The 14,770-nt window shown below is 51.0% G+C and overlaps 1 protein-coding gene across 13 annotated transcripts in view; it reads right to left on the reverse strand.

Annotated features, from left to right (window-relative positions):
* LOC100443937 (uncharacterized) overlaps positions 1-13,836 on the reverse strand; it is a 43,721-nt gene extending 29,885 nt beyond the window's left edge. For 3 of the 13 annotated variants that reach the window (XM_054533465.2, XM_054533467.2, XM_054533463.2), the window contains exons 1-5: positions 12,930-13,181; positions 12,702-12,810; positions 5,218-5,378; positions 487-829; positions 301-343 (exon numbers count right to left, since the gene is read on the reverse strand). In XM_054533465.2, the coding sequence (XP_054389440.1) occupies positions 301-343; positions 487-829; positions 5,218-5,378; positions 12,702-12,810; positions 12,930-12,970 (697 nt within the window). In that variant the 5' untranslated portion in view covers positions 12,971-13,181. Of the gene's footprint in view, positions 1-161; positions 830-5,217; positions 5,379-12,701; positions 12,811-12,929 lie in introns of those variants that run through there. The other 10 variants (XM_054533469.2, XM_054533464.2, XM_024233571.3 and 7 more) reach the window with 10 other exon arrangements.
* Positions 13,837-14,770: the final 934 nt, after the last annotated feature.

The raw sequence follows: 14,770 nt of genomic DNA on the forward strand, positions 1-14,770 counted from the left end.
GGACTTTCACGCCAGCCCGACTGGGGCAGACTCTCTGAACCCCACTGGATCTCCAACTTGGGAGGCCCTGATGTTCTGCTGTTTGTCAGCCACAAGGTTCTGCCTAGAACTCCTTTCCCGAATCTCAAAGTTAAAAAAAAAAAAAGGCAGGGCCCCAGGGGTTGGAGTTGCATACATTGTTTTAATCCAAAGAAGTCAGCCTCCTAAGTATTGCTTAAACAGGTTTATCAGAATTAAGTAGGCACAACACTCATACTTTCAGAAAAGCATTTCCAGCCGGGGGAGTAACGTGGCACTCACCAGCATGATGTCTGTTTTGCCAACTTGCTGAAGAATGAGTAACCTGAAATGAAGAAGCGAGAATCCCACCCTCAGCCCCCCAACAGCTTCCTTAGCTTCTTTTTCTTCTGAGTCACTCCCTGAAACAGTCGCTGCATCTAAGACCAGCCTCGGGCTAAACCCAGCTGGCCTGAAGGCTCAACTCACATCAAACGGAGCTGGGAGTCGCTTTTGTGTGTGTCCGCAGTTTGAAGTGTCCTCTCTGAAGGTGAAGTGGGGGAAGCAGGTGCGCTCCGGGATGAAGTGCAGGGAGGCAAACTCTGGCTGGGTTCCTGTAAACATCCATCGCAGTTGCAAATAATCAGAAGCCAAGGCCAGGCCATCGGTGTGACGCTGCAGGCAGATGAGGTCTTGGGACGCCCCTTGCGTTCCCCCTTCTCTGGGAGCAGGTGCCTTCCCAACCTCAGCAGTCAGTCCCAATCTCTCTTCCACTCTCCTGGGTCCAAACAGGAACCTCTCTGTTGGCACGAAGCTTTTGAGGGGAGCAGGCCTAACAAGAAGGAAAAAGGGGGGTTACTAGCATGGAAGCCCCACCCTGCCACCAGGTTGACTGGGGACAGGGACCAATCCACCAGGCTCGGGAGGTTTGGGATGGGGCAGGGAAGCCTTCCTCTATCCCTCAAATTTAGGGAACCACTGGGAGCCCCAGACTCAGGCTGAAAATGTCTTTCTGCAAATATAAAACCCTTTTTAATGAATTTGCCTAATTTCTCAGAGACCCTGGGCTGGAGAACCAGCACAATGTCACACGGGAGAGGAAGGACTGTCCTGTTTATTGGGAGGGAGGAGGGGGATGCTGGTGCAGCCTGCTCAGGAGTCACCCAGGGTCTGAGGGCTGACTTGCAGCTCTGGGCCAGCTGAGCCAGCGCTGGGTAGTGGGCAGGGCTTGGCAACACATCCCACCTTGCCCGGAAAAATGCTTTGCAACCTACAGGAAGGCACTAGCCACAGCCAAGTTACTCAGCAGCCCCACTTGGCTCTTTCTTCCAGGATGCAGCATCATCTCCGTGGCCTGGCCCCCTGGCACGTCCCCATTTCCCACTGCCTCTCTGTGTGCCTAGCTGTGTGCCAGTGTCTCTGCAGCACCTCGTGTTCCCATGCCCAACCACTCTGCAGCCCCCTCAAGCCCTGCTCTGATTCCAAGTCTCATCTGCCAGCTCACTATCCCTTCCACAAACTTCACTGAACATCTCGCAGAACTTGTGTGTTAAACATGTGACATGTATTGTTGTTTGACAGGGTGCTATTGACATTTGGGGTAGGACAATTCTTGGATGTGGGGTGGCTGTTCTGGGCACTGAGTATTTAGCAGCATCCCTGGCTCCAGGCCACTAAATGCCAGTAGCACCCCTGGCCACTGGAACAACTAAAAATGCCCTCCTACCCTATTTCCAAGGTTGACCTAAGGGGGCGGAACTGTTTCCATTGAGACCCATGCATCGTATAAGATAAGAAACTGAGATTCTTATCATTTTATAGGATAAGAAATTGAGGTTCAGAGAAGCCAAATAACCTGCCTAAAAACGCACAGCTATGAGAGGCAAAGCTGGCACTGGCTTGGTAATAACGATGGAAACGGTCTGAATGAGAGCAGGTACCATTTCCTGAGCTCTTAGCAGAGGCTGAGGACCCTGCTAAGTGCCATGAGACCTTAGCAGAGGCTGTGGGTGCCTCGCCCCATTCCCTCCACTCACTCTTCCTTGCAGGTCGACCTGCCCTTCTTTGCTGAGGCCTTTCTCTGCCTCCAGAGCCTGCTTGGTCCCCCGGCTGTAAGTGCAGGCAGAGCTAATGTCTTCCCATAGCTGCCCTCCACCAGCCTGCTCCTGAGACACCTGCTGGCCAGCAGCCTGAAGCGGAATCCTTTACTCAGATTCAGCCGCACAGATGCTCAATGCAGAGATCTCCAAGGCCTGTGGTCATCCTTGAGCCCATCTCAGATTTGTGTGGATGGGGTGTTAGAGAACATGGAATCAGCTGGATAGAGTGGTTCATGCTTGTAATCCCAGCACTTTGGGAGGCTGGGGTGGGAGGATCACTTGAGGCCAGGAGTTTGAGACCAGCCTGGGCAACACAGTGAGACTCTGTCTCTATAAAAAATTTGAAAATTAGCCAGGCATGGTGTAGTCTCAGCTACTTGGAAGGCTGAGGCAGGAGGATTGTGTGAGCCCAGCAGTTCAAGGCTGCAGTGAACTATGACTGTACCCCTGCACCCAGCCTGTATGACAGAGACCCTGTCTCAGAAAAAAACAAACAAAGAGAAGATGGAATTATGCGGTGAGGACCTCACTCCTCTCCCAATCCTGTGACCACAAACAGCATCCCCAACAGTCTCAGCCAGGCGCTAGTCTGGCTGTAGCTGCCCTCTTGTGTGCAGATCTCCAGTCTGAATGGGCTACACGTAGAATTTACTAACACTCCTGTTTTCATTGTGTTTATCTGTAGGGTTACCTTCTATTTATAGCAAATGATGCCAAGTTTCCATTTCTGGTAGTAATATAGTTTTTGTTTTCAAAGTGGCTCGCGCCTGTAATCCCAACACTTTGGGAGGCTAAGGTGGGTAGATCACTTGAGGTCAGGAGTTTGAGGCCAGCCTGGCCAACATGGCGAATTGAGGTCAGGAGTTTGAGACCAGCCTGGCCAACATGGCGAACTGAGGTCAGGAGTTTGAGACCAGCCTGGCCAACATGGTGAATTGAGGTCAAGACTAGTCTGGCCAACATGGCGAAACCCCGTCTCTACTAAAAACAAACAAACAAAAATACAAAATTAGCCAGGCATGGTGGCAGTCGCCTGTAGTCCCAGCTACTCGGGAGGCTGAGGCAGGACAATAGCTTGAGCTAGGGAGGCGGAGGTTGCAGTGAGCTGAGATCATGCCACTGCACTATAGCCTAGGTGACAGAGTGAGACTCTGTCTCCAAAAAACACAAAAGTTTCTTTTTTCAAAACATTTCACTTTAAAAGGAGCCAATTTAAAGAAAACTGTTAATAGTTCAGGTAACAGGCAGATACAGGAAAAGCTGCTGACAGTGTTGTATGAGGTTTGAGGGCTTTGATCCAAGCTGGTCCCACTCAGTCCATAGCAGAGAATGAAAGGGCCCAGAGAGGGTGGTGACCTCTGCCTGAAGTCACACAGTGAGTCGAGGACAGGGAGGTGACCCCAGGCTTCTATATGTAGGGCTGGAGGATGTTCTGGGACACAGTTCAATTCTCATCTGTCACCCACTTTGGCTATTAGAGATCAACCCCTCCGATCCTGTGTCTTGCAATGGCAGCCTTGGCAAACCCTAAATGAAAATTGTGACACTTGACATTTATGAAGCATTTACTTCGTGTTCACCTTGCACTACTCTAACTCATGTCTTAACTCACTTATTCCTCAAAAACAACTCTAGGAGGTAGGGCCAAGTAGGACCATTATCCCTGCATTTCACATGGAGCTCAGAGAGGTTAAGCAAGCTATGCAAGGCCACACAGCTCATAAATGGCAGAGCCAGGATTTGAACCCCCGTGGCCTGACCCCAAAGCGGAAACCACTCGGCACTGCAGGTTCATCCCTTTTCTCTAAGACAGGGGTATCCAATCTTTTGGCTTCCCTGGGCCACAATGGAAGAACTGTCTTGGGCCACATATAAAATACACTAATGATAGCTCATGAGCTAAAAAAAAAAAAAAAAAATCGCAAAACAAAAACAAAACACAAATAAACCAAAAAAAAGTTCTTTTTTTTTTCCTTTTTTTTTTTTTTTTTTTGAGACAGGGTCTTGCTTTGTCACCCAGGCTGGAGTGCAGTGGCATGATCTTGGCTCACTGCAGTTCCAGGTTCAAGTAATTCTCGTGCCTCAGCCTCCTGAGTAGCTGGGACTACAGGCACATGCCACCATGCCTGGCTAATTTATGTATTTTTAGTAGAGATGGGGTTTCACCATGTTGGCCAGGCTAAAATCTCATAACATTTTAAGAAAGTTTATGAATCTGTGTTGGGCCACAGTCAAAGGCGTCCTGAGCTGTATGCAGCCTACAGGCCGCACGGCTGATTGAACAAGTTTGTTCTAAGGCATCAAGAGCCCCAGGCTGAAAAGCACCCCAGAGCTGCAGCTTATAGAACCCAGGGCAGCAGGTTCTACAACCTTCTGACATCATTAGAGCACAGCAGACAAGTTATCAGCCACTAGATTTTTTCCCCCTTTCTGAAACTGTAACCTTTCATTCCAGCCATTCCTCAGAGCTGGACAGAGGACGTGGCTGGCTGGCTGGTTTCTGTAGTCAGAATGACAGTTGGGTACTAGATCCCCTTCGTGAAGCAATGTCTTAGCTCAATAACTCTGCAGAGAAGCTGCCTGGTTCAGGATGTGGCTTAAGTAAGAAGATGGCCCTGGCGTTTTACGGGCACTGGTGGGCTAGGCTCTGAAAGTGGTAGAAGGGGATTCTTTCCTGGAGTTCAGCTGCCTGCTGTCCTGCTCCTCAGGGCAAAGGGTGTGAGATCTGCATTTAGCCTGTCTGCACTGATTGTGGTTCTGCCCCTTCCTGGCTGTGTGACCTCAGACAAGTCACCCACCCTCTCTGGGCCAGTTTCCTCATCTGGAAAAGGGGACAGTGCCCACCGCATTGGGCTGTTTGTGTCCATGGAGTGCCTGACAATACCCAGCACACATGAGGCATCAGTACGTGGTGGTTCCTTCCCTCCTTAGCCCCACCTGTTCCCAGGTAGAAACCAATACTGGCAGGGAACCTTCTCAAGGCTGGGGGCCTTCTGAAAGCAGCATCACTTTTCCTCCTTCAAAGACCTTGCCTTCTAGAAACCCATTGCTCATTCCTTTCTCCATGTACCAAACAATCAATTAAAGTGGCTAAAGACAGATGTCACCCTCCCCTACTCACGCAGCCATTCTGATACTCCACGCTGATGACAGGCTATGTAGCAGGAGGGTCTCTACCTTATCTCTGGATGAAGGCATGGCTGGGGTCTGGCCATCTCCTGGTGGCTGGAAGGAGACAGACAGCAAAGGAGAAGTTGCCTGTCTCTGCACAGGTCCATGTCCCTGAGGAAAGCCAACATCACAGAGAAATGATGGCCACTTTCTCAAACCTGACTTCAGATTTGCACGTTGGCTGCCAAAGCTGATCAGCAGCGGGCTTTGTGAAGATGCCTGGTCTACCATGTGCCTCCAGCTCATCACACCCAAGACTCCCTGAGGCCTCTGGAAGGGCAGCACTTGCCTAGTGCCTTCCTCCAGGTCCTGCCACATCCAAGAACCACCTGGACTATTATATACTTAGTATTTTAAACCAACGTACTTTTTAAATTCCAATTTTTTAATAAGATCATTTATGTCACTATATAACACCCAAAGCAGTAGAATTTGTCATACACAGAAGGCAATGCTAAAAATACAATGAAAATGGAACCAGGAAGTCTAGATTGATACCCTTGGCCTGTACAACTGAGCCTGGTGTCAGTCAAAAGGGCAAAGCAGTAGGTATTCAGGGGGTGTCAGGGCCCTGAAAGCCGATCTGATCTGCTGCTGTGTATTCACTGCCGCCCTGGGACGCCTCCAGCAGACCACCTCACTGGGGGAAGCATCAGGACAGTGTGGCCAGGAGCCCAATGCTGCCATCTCATAGATGGGTATCTGAGGTGAGTCATCGAACTTCTGCAAGCCTCAGTTTCCTCCCTTGTCTAATGGAACGCTCCTTGGCAGCTTCACAGGGTGATGCTTGGGGCAAGTGATGGAGATGTGGGAGAGGCAGTTATTTTTAACCACCCAGCCAAGCCCCTTGCCAGGAGGGACTCCCAGGAATGAAGCCTTACCCTGGAGGGAGTTCCCCGCCACTCCAAGCTTGGGGCCTGGAATGGCAGCTGTGAGGGCACCAGCATCATCTGGGAACTCACTGGGTACCAATTATCACCGCCCTTGGGCTACTTCAAAGGGTGCCCACACAGACACACCCTCCTTGGTAACCAGTCCTCAGGAGGAAGGGCACCCAAGGAAAGAGGGAAGGCTTCCTGGGCTAGAGCCCCTTCAGGGTCTGACACGCCATTGACACTGACCACGTCATTCATTAAGCAAGCACCGACTATACATCATTCACTATCCCAATCTAATTTGCACAAGCCCTTAGGCAGGTGCTGCTATTATCCCTGTTTTACAGAGAAGGAAACCGAGGCTTAGAAGATGAAGTCTGAGGTGTTGGTGGAGCTGGGATTTAAACCAAAATGTGTCCAACTGCAAAGCATGTCAGCAACAATTTTAGAGGTTACACGGAGGTGACCCTAAGTAACAAGGAATCACATATAGTGAGCAAGCAATTTGCTTTTCAGTTTTTGGTCAATCGTTATGATTATTTAGAGGAGAAAGTTCAGTTTGGTGCTGGTATATCTTATGTTTATCACCTGACAGTTGTTAATCTCTTTTTAACAAAGAGAGCAGGCCAAGGCCCTGTGTCTTTAGCTGGCTTTGGTATTTGGCCAAAAGTTAATGACTTTGGCAGTTAGTGTTTTTATCCATGCCAAATGATGATGATTTTCTCTTTAGTGACAGACATTTTTTAAAAAATAAATTCACATAAAAAAGTAGTTTTACAGATGAAGCACTAAAACTAGTGTATTTCATCTTAAACTGCAAATTATAAAGGGAATAATAGTAACTTAACAGCAGAGAGACCTGGCAGACACCACCTTCACCAACTGATCAAAGTTAACATCGCCAGAAAGGGAACAGATGACATGTGCCTCTCGATAAGATGCACTGAAGACACACACTCACTTCTGCAATATTCCTGCCAAGAATGCCTCATCTGAATCTAATCTCGAGTATAACCATCAGACAAACCCAAATTGACAGACAGTTTACAAAACACCAGCGTTGTACTCTTCTAATATGTCAATGTCACAAGAGATAAAGACAGACTGAGGAGCTGATCCAGACTGAAGAAGGCTCGAAATTAATGCAAAAGCTCATCTGGGATTGCATCCTGGACCTCAACTCTCCCCTTTTTATTGTTAAGGGACACTATTGGGACAATTTTTTTTTTTTTCTTTTTGAGACAGGGTCTTGCTCAGTCGCCCAGGCTGGAGTGCAGTGGTGCAATAATAACTTGCTGCAGCCTTGAACTCCCGGACTCAAGCGATCCTCCTGCCTGAGCCTTCCGAGTAACTGGGACTATGGGCATGTACCACAACACCTCACTATTTTTTTTTTTCCTACTTTTTGTAGAGACAGGGTCCCACTATGTTGCCCAGGCTGGTTTCAAACTCAAGTGATCCTTCCACCTCAGCCTCCATAAAATTTGAATAAAGTTGTAGATGAGATTGGTCATAGGATTGTATAGTGTATCAATATTAGATTTGCTGATTTTCACAACCCTACTGTGGTTATGCAAATTTGTCCTTGTTCTAAGGAAATAAACACTGAATTATTTAGGAGTAAACGTGCATAATGAACTCATTTTCAAATGCTTATGAAAATTACACATATACACGTGTGTGCATATACACAGGCATGCATATACAGAGGGAAGTGCATGCATGTGTACGTGAGCAAAGGGCTAATTGGTGCAACTGGTGAATTTGGGTGGGCATTCTTCGTGCTCTTGCAACTTTTCTGTAAGTGTGAAATTATTTCATAACAGAGGTTTTTGTTTGTTTGTTTGTTTGTTTTTAATTCAGGAAAAAGTTGCAAGAGTGCGTATGAAACAGGCCTGGCAGAAACTATGAGCTGGTGTTCCAAGGTCGGGGATGGGGAGCCCTCACTGGAGGCACCCCTCAAACCCTCAGTGCTGTGGCCAGGGAACCGGGCTGGCAGTCTTACTTGGCTTTATTCCCTCGGCCTCCACTTCCCCATTCTGTGCCTCTGTTTATTTGTGAGACGGGGATAAAGAGATCTGCCACTTTTATTGTGATCTTAGGTTTCCCAAAAGCAGAGTATGCTTTCAAAAGTTCTGGGAGGAAAGCTAGCAGATAAACCAGAAATATGAATATCCAAATTGAGAGAAGCCCTCACTTTCTTAGTTCAGCAAAACAGACACATGAGCTGTAAGTGGGGCAGACCCTGCCTGTTTCTTGGCTGAAATCTCCAGTTTGTATAATTCGGGGCTAAGAGAGCGGGGCCCTTGACATCTCACTGTCTTGAGACACATACTGGGATTTTCTCCTGTCTGAAGACGCAGCTGGCACCAATGTACCCTGTGGCCAAGGACCTTCTAGGTGAGCCTCATGTCAGGAGCAGAGCTGGAGAGGTGGCCAGGCCTGGGGGTATACTTGCCTCCCTGTGTCACCATTGTCTGTCTCTTGCTTAGATGACAGCCACAGCTTCCTGGCCTGGTTTCCTGCATCCGCCCTGACCCCTGGCTGTGGGATCTCCCATAACTTGAATCTGACTGTGTCCCTGCGGAAGGTTTGGGTTTCTGACCTGGGCAGCTATATGTCCAGCACAGGCGTTCTGCTGATAGCACAGGCCACAAATTGGCAAGGAGGGACCAGGTTAGGAAGAAGCAGCTGTGGTTCCTAGTTGGGAGATAACTGAAGCCTAGGAAATCCTGGAATAAGATAGACCAATGCGTCTGATAACCCTCAGTTCCAAATCTGAGCTGCACCAGGACAAGCCGACTCTGGTGGCAATGTTCTCCAGTCTCTGCATTTTCAGCTCGCTGTGTGCCAAGAGAGGGCTGGCAGGTACCAGCAGCTTTCACTTTCATTAGGAACCAGGATGAATAATCCAACTGAGCTGCCTCTGCACCAGAACTGCTGGGACATGAGGACTCTCCCTGGCTCCCAAGCCAGCCACTGCGGCCCTTTCTTCTGGGAAGGAGGGAGCTCCCGATTCCCCATTCCCTGCTCCTGGGCAACAATTAACACCCTAGGAAAACCACAGAACCAGCTCTCCAGGGTTCTGGTGCCTTGGGGACCACAGGGCAGCAAGAAAGGTCTCCTAAGGGTCCTGGGGCTGGGAAGGCAGAGTGGGAAGTCTCCCCCAGCTAGGCTAGACCTGGACCTCCCTGACACTCAGGCAGCCTATCCTCTTCTGCTCATGGGATACAAATATTCTTGCACGAGTACAGGTGCAGGTTTGTACATTCGCAAGGGCATGGGTATAACACGCTTTCCATTGTATCTGACTATGAATATGAGTGGTTAATATTAATACATCTCTTACTACATACAAGGAGGTCTAAGTGCTTTATGTATATATCACTTAATCCTCACAACAAGGGAGATTTTCATTATTTCCATCTTCTAGAAGAGGAAACCAAAGTACAGGGAGGTTAAGCAGCATGCCCAAGGTCACAGCTACCCTGGGATGTGAACCCAGGGCCCTGGCTCTTAACCATGACCCTAATACTGCCTCCTCAAGTAGGTGCTCAGCAAATGTTTGAGGAACTGAATTATGTGGGTCCACACATAAGAGAAAAAAAAAGCGGCAGCAAAAGTGGGTGCACCTGTTCATCTTGAGATTCATCCTGGGCCCCACTGCGTGACATGCTCCACGCCCTTAGTCACTGTTTCCTGGATTGGCGTGTGGGGAACACATGTGACCACAGGAGAATGGCTGAGAAAGAGCAGGACTGACTACCGGCGTTCCCCTGCCTATGGAAAGGGGCCTGGAGATGAGGCTCGGTCAGATCATCTTGAGGCCTTTCCTGGCGGCTTCCCTGCTGCTAGCCACCCCTCTCATACCCTGGGGTTCTGAGCTTCCTCGGCACTTGAGGGCAAGGCCTCCTTCACTTGGATTTGAGGGTGGGGAGGAAGGAAGGCTGTGCATGGCTTCCACCACTTCTCCAGGCCTCCCCACTTCCCAGGGTCAGGCCCTGACGCCCCGAGAGCTTTGCAAGGGTGTCCCTGAGAGATACTTCCTGGTGTTTCTGCTTAAACAGCGTTTGCTGCAAAATATGTCGAAGCATTTGGGATTCAGTTTTTAGTTCAGAATATGCCAATGTTTTCATTTGGAAGGGGAAGTGTTTCTGTTGATGTGGTAAAGAGATAAAATAAGACGTTCTTCACCAAGTTACGCTGCTTCAAAGTCAAATGCTTAGCTTGGAGACAGGGATTTATCTTGGGATCGCAGGGCCTTAGCACATGGCCTGGAAGAAGAGCAGGCACGGTCAAAGTCTGTTGAATGAGAGAGTGCATGTGCAAAGGGCCTACACCCAGGAGTGCGATAGAATCAATGCTCAGTACAGATTTTGAATGGATTCCATAGGTTCTACTTTCGAGAGTTGTTCTCAGTCTGTTCATGTTTCTCTATCTTCACTAAACTCCCCTCATCCAAGCCTCTGTCACCTCCGGCCTGGACAACTAACAGCATCCGAGGTGGTGGCCCTGCTTCCCCTCTTACCCCTCAGCTCATTCTGTCCACAATTGCCAGAGTCATTTTTGCAAAATGGGAATGGGATTGTGTCATCTCCTGCCTAGACCCTTCCAATGGCTTTCCACTGCTCTTGGCTATGGCCTTCCAGGTCCTCCACGGTATGACTCCCAGCCACCTCACTGACCTCTCCTGGGGCTGTTCTCCAGCCACACGGGCCTCCTTTTGGTTGCTGGAAAAATCAACTCTCTCTCACCTGAAGGTCTTAGCACTACTGGTTCCCTCAGCCTGGACTGCTTTTCTCCAGATCCTTCTATCAAATTAAGGCTCAGCTCAAAAGCATCATCTCCTTAGAGAGGCTTTCTCTGACCCCTCAGCTAAAGCAGCCCACCATCTCTATTCTACCGTTTCACTTCTGTTTCACTCCATGTCTACACCTACAGAGACCATCTACTAGATGCCAGGCACAGTTTTAAGTGCTGAGGACATGGCAGTGAACACAACAGGGAAGCTCATGTCCTTCTTGCCTGCCTTCATAGTTCTGAAAAAATCTGATTCTCTTGTTTCGGTTCCTACTAGTCTTCCTCACCAAGTGCCAAAGGGCCAAGGATGGGTCTGTCTTGTTCACTGTGTTCACTCACCAGGCACTGTACTGAACAAACAAGCATTTGTTCTGTAAAAGAGTGGACGGATGGATGGCAGGCAGGCAGGCAGGGGAGGTGTGCAGAGCACCTGGCACACACTCCCCCTGGCACTTGGTTCTTGCTAAGATCTTACTGAGCTCAACTGACGCTTTCTTCAAAGAAATCTCACTGTGAACCCATTAGGAGAGCCCTCTGCCCCCAGCTATGCTGTCAGTAGGTCCTACCCCACCCTGTACCACCATCTGCAACGGACTCAATGTTTGTGTCTCCTCAAACTTCGTATGTCGAAACCCTGATCCCAAATGATGGTATTGTGGGGTGAGGCCTTAGGGAGGTGATTAGGTCATGAAGGCAGAGCCTTCATGGATGGGATTAGTGCCCTTATAAGAACAGTAAGAAGTAAATGTTTAAGTCCCCCAGCCTATGGTGTTCTGTTAGTGCAGCCTGAACTAAGACACCCTCTGCCTGTGGTTGTCTTGGCAAAGCCAGGCAATGCAGGAGGCGGGTGGACTCAGCCCGCTTGGGGTGAATGGCATTAGTGTCCATTTTCCTAAAGGAGCCCTTGCCCACCATATCTCAGCATCCCCTCTTCATTGCCACTTAGACCCTGTGCCCAGTGACACTCCACTATTGTCCAGCCTCAGGGGCTGAGCCAAGGCATTCCTGCCTGCCCTGTGACCCTCACCAGACCTGGCGGCTGCCTGACAGCTTGTCTGGCTCATGTGTTCTCTCTCATTGAGTCCAGCTGCCTCTCTTCCTTGTGACTATGACCAAGTCTTACTCCTTCCTGGACCTTCATTTCCCTACCTCTCACATACACAGTGGGCTGGATGCTGGATGCAAAGCTCCCTCGTCACAGCCCCAAAGACAGGACTCGACCATCTCAGTGCAATGACCCTGTGGTCCCTTCTCCCGAGGACCTAAGAGCCCCCTGAGTGCTTGCAAACACTGCAGACAAAGTGAGCCCTAGCACCAGCTCCCTGCCTGCCTGTTCTATGAAGGGAGCCTACAAAACTGGCAGCCCCTGCAGTTCTGAGCTGCAGAACTGATGAGCTGGGGCACCCTGAAACCTGACTCCAAAACAGCAAACCCAAGGCCAAAAGGAAGTACGGGCTTCTTTGCTTGCGATTTCTCCTCTCACAGCCTTGGCCTGGAGCCCCTGCACTTAATCCCCACCCAGCCACCCCAAGGGCCACAGTACAAAGGTGATTCATGCCTGGCTCCCTGTGTCTTCTGACACCCCTAAATCTTTATCCTTCTGGGACGAGCAAGAATCCCCCAAAAGCCAAGGTCATCATCAAGCCAGGATGAGGATGGGGGAGGAGCTGACAGCTCTGCCTCAAATGGATTTGGGAGCGAAGGCTTTTTCCATAAGCTTTGGGGTGTAAGTCACAGGGCTACCCCAAATGTAACTTACTCTCGGGGTCCCCTTCCTTTTCACCAGCTGTCCCCTTTGCTGGGGGAAGCTTTCCAGCCCAAACGAAGGGCTTAAGAGGAGTCTGGCCATTCCTGGCATCCAGTTAGACCTGGAGGAGGTGAACAGAGGAGAAGCCTGAAGGAGGGGTGTGTATCCGGCCTGGGGATGCCTCCCTCTCCCTTGCCAGCGCCCCAACCCGCCCTCATCCTGTTCAGAGAGGGCACTTACAGGCCTCGGAGGCAGGGGAGGGTCTCCTCCTGGGGAACCATCCCCGTCCAGATGGTGCCCCCAACCAGCTGCGGCGGTATGATCTGGGCGGCTGGTCCAGGGAGTGGGTTGCGGATCGTGGAGGGAAGAGGGGAACGGCAGTCGAGACCCTACTCCAAGTACCCATCAAAGACGTCGAGCTCCGAGTCAGCATCGTAAAGGCCCGAGCCGGGGTCGGAGAGCACGCCGAGGTCCACGAGCGCCTGGTCCATGTCCTCGGGCAGGAAGACGAGGCCCACGTTGAGAACGATGTACTCCATGAGGAAGGCGTAGTACAGGATCAGCACATTGACGAAGAACAGGCCCACGTAGAACATAGAGGGCAGCAGCGGCGGCGGCACGTAGGGGACCAGGGGGCCCAGTGCGTCCAGGTGGGCCGCGACCCGGGCGCCGAGCATGCAGCGGGTGGCAAGGGCGGCGGCGGCCCGGCGATCCCGGCGAACTCAGCCGCTGCGGCGCCCGGGCGGCCGGCGAGGGCACAGCGCAGCCATCCAGGGGTACCCTGGAGCCCGACAGAAGCAGGGCCGGGCTCCAGATGTCCCCTGGCAAACGCGCCCCGACCCCCGAAATGCGCCAGGCGGGTCACCGCACCCCGAGATGTGCCCCCAAGGCCCTCTCGACCGCCCGGGCGGCGAAGCGGGCCCCCCTGAAGTGGCCGGGGGCTGCCCCGCTCCGTCGAGGCGCCTCCCTGGCGCTCGCAGGGCCTCGCAGAGCCAGCGGGGATCCCACCGCGGCTCAGTGTCTAGGGCGGGTCCCGGCAGCCGTCTCTCCCGCCCGGCCCCGCAGGTCCTCGCACCCCCACCGCGCCCCCGCAGGCCCAGAGCCCATGGCTGCGGCCGCCGCGTAGCCCTCCCGGTCGCGCTCGGAGCTCCGCCTCCCGAGCAGCCCCGAGCTCATTGGCAGGCCTTCCCCTGCACGCGCTAATTGGCCGGCTCAACGCCCACGCTGATTGGCCTCGGCCGCCAGGGGGCGGGTACTGCTTCGCTCCGCCCCTCGGGGCGCTAGCGTCTGAGTTGCTGTCCTGTTTCGGGTCTACCCTCAGATCTCAAATCGAATTCGCTCTGCGTATCGAATAGGGGGAGGGAAAAGAGACTGAACACAGTTCAAACCTAGACATAATGCTAAGGCCGCAAAAGCCGAAGGAAACGCGGGCTTCCGCTGCACCTTGCTGCGTGCCTCTTTGGGACTCCGTTTCTCCTTTAAAAGGAGGCGGGGTCGGGGAGGGGCGACGGACGGTTGCCCTGGAAATTTTGGACATTCCCAAAGCGCCAATTTTCATGGTGGAGATCCACCAGTGTCTCCTTCGCTTCTCCAAACTCTGGTTGCTGGAAGGTCTGCCCACTAGAGAACCTGAATCCTAGAGTTAAGGAACACCTGAATAAAGAGATTCCGAGGTAGTTCAGATCTTCAACCATAAGGTTGCTTTTTGTTTCTTTTTACTTTGTAAATCATGTTTAAAAGCAATAATGCACATGGCTAAACATTCAAACAACCGTGAAGTACACAGAAAAGTGAGTCTCTCCCACCCACTGGTTCCCCTGCTTTTGGGTAACCGTTGCATGTCTTTCAGGAAAACATGATCTCGCCCAAAAAGCCTTCCAAAGCAGTTCAAGAAACCTTTAAATCTCAGGCCACACTAAGCTGAGTATTTTACATGCATTGCTTAATCGGAGGCATACAAGGCAGTGTAGTATGTATGTGCGTACTTTTTACAGATGAAAAATACGAGCCCAGGGATCCTACATTTCTGAGCCTGGGTGTGTTTCTTTGGAGGCCAGATCCTGTTCTTTTTTGCTCCATAA

The sequence above is a fragment of the Pongo abelii genome, chromosome 18 (assembly GCF_028885655.2).
Source record: "Pongo abelii isolate AG06213 chromosome 18, NHGRI_mPonAbe1-v2.0_pri, whole genome shotgun sequence".
NCBI lineage: Eukaryota > Metazoa > Chordata > Mammalia > Primates > Hominidae > Pongo > Pongo abelii.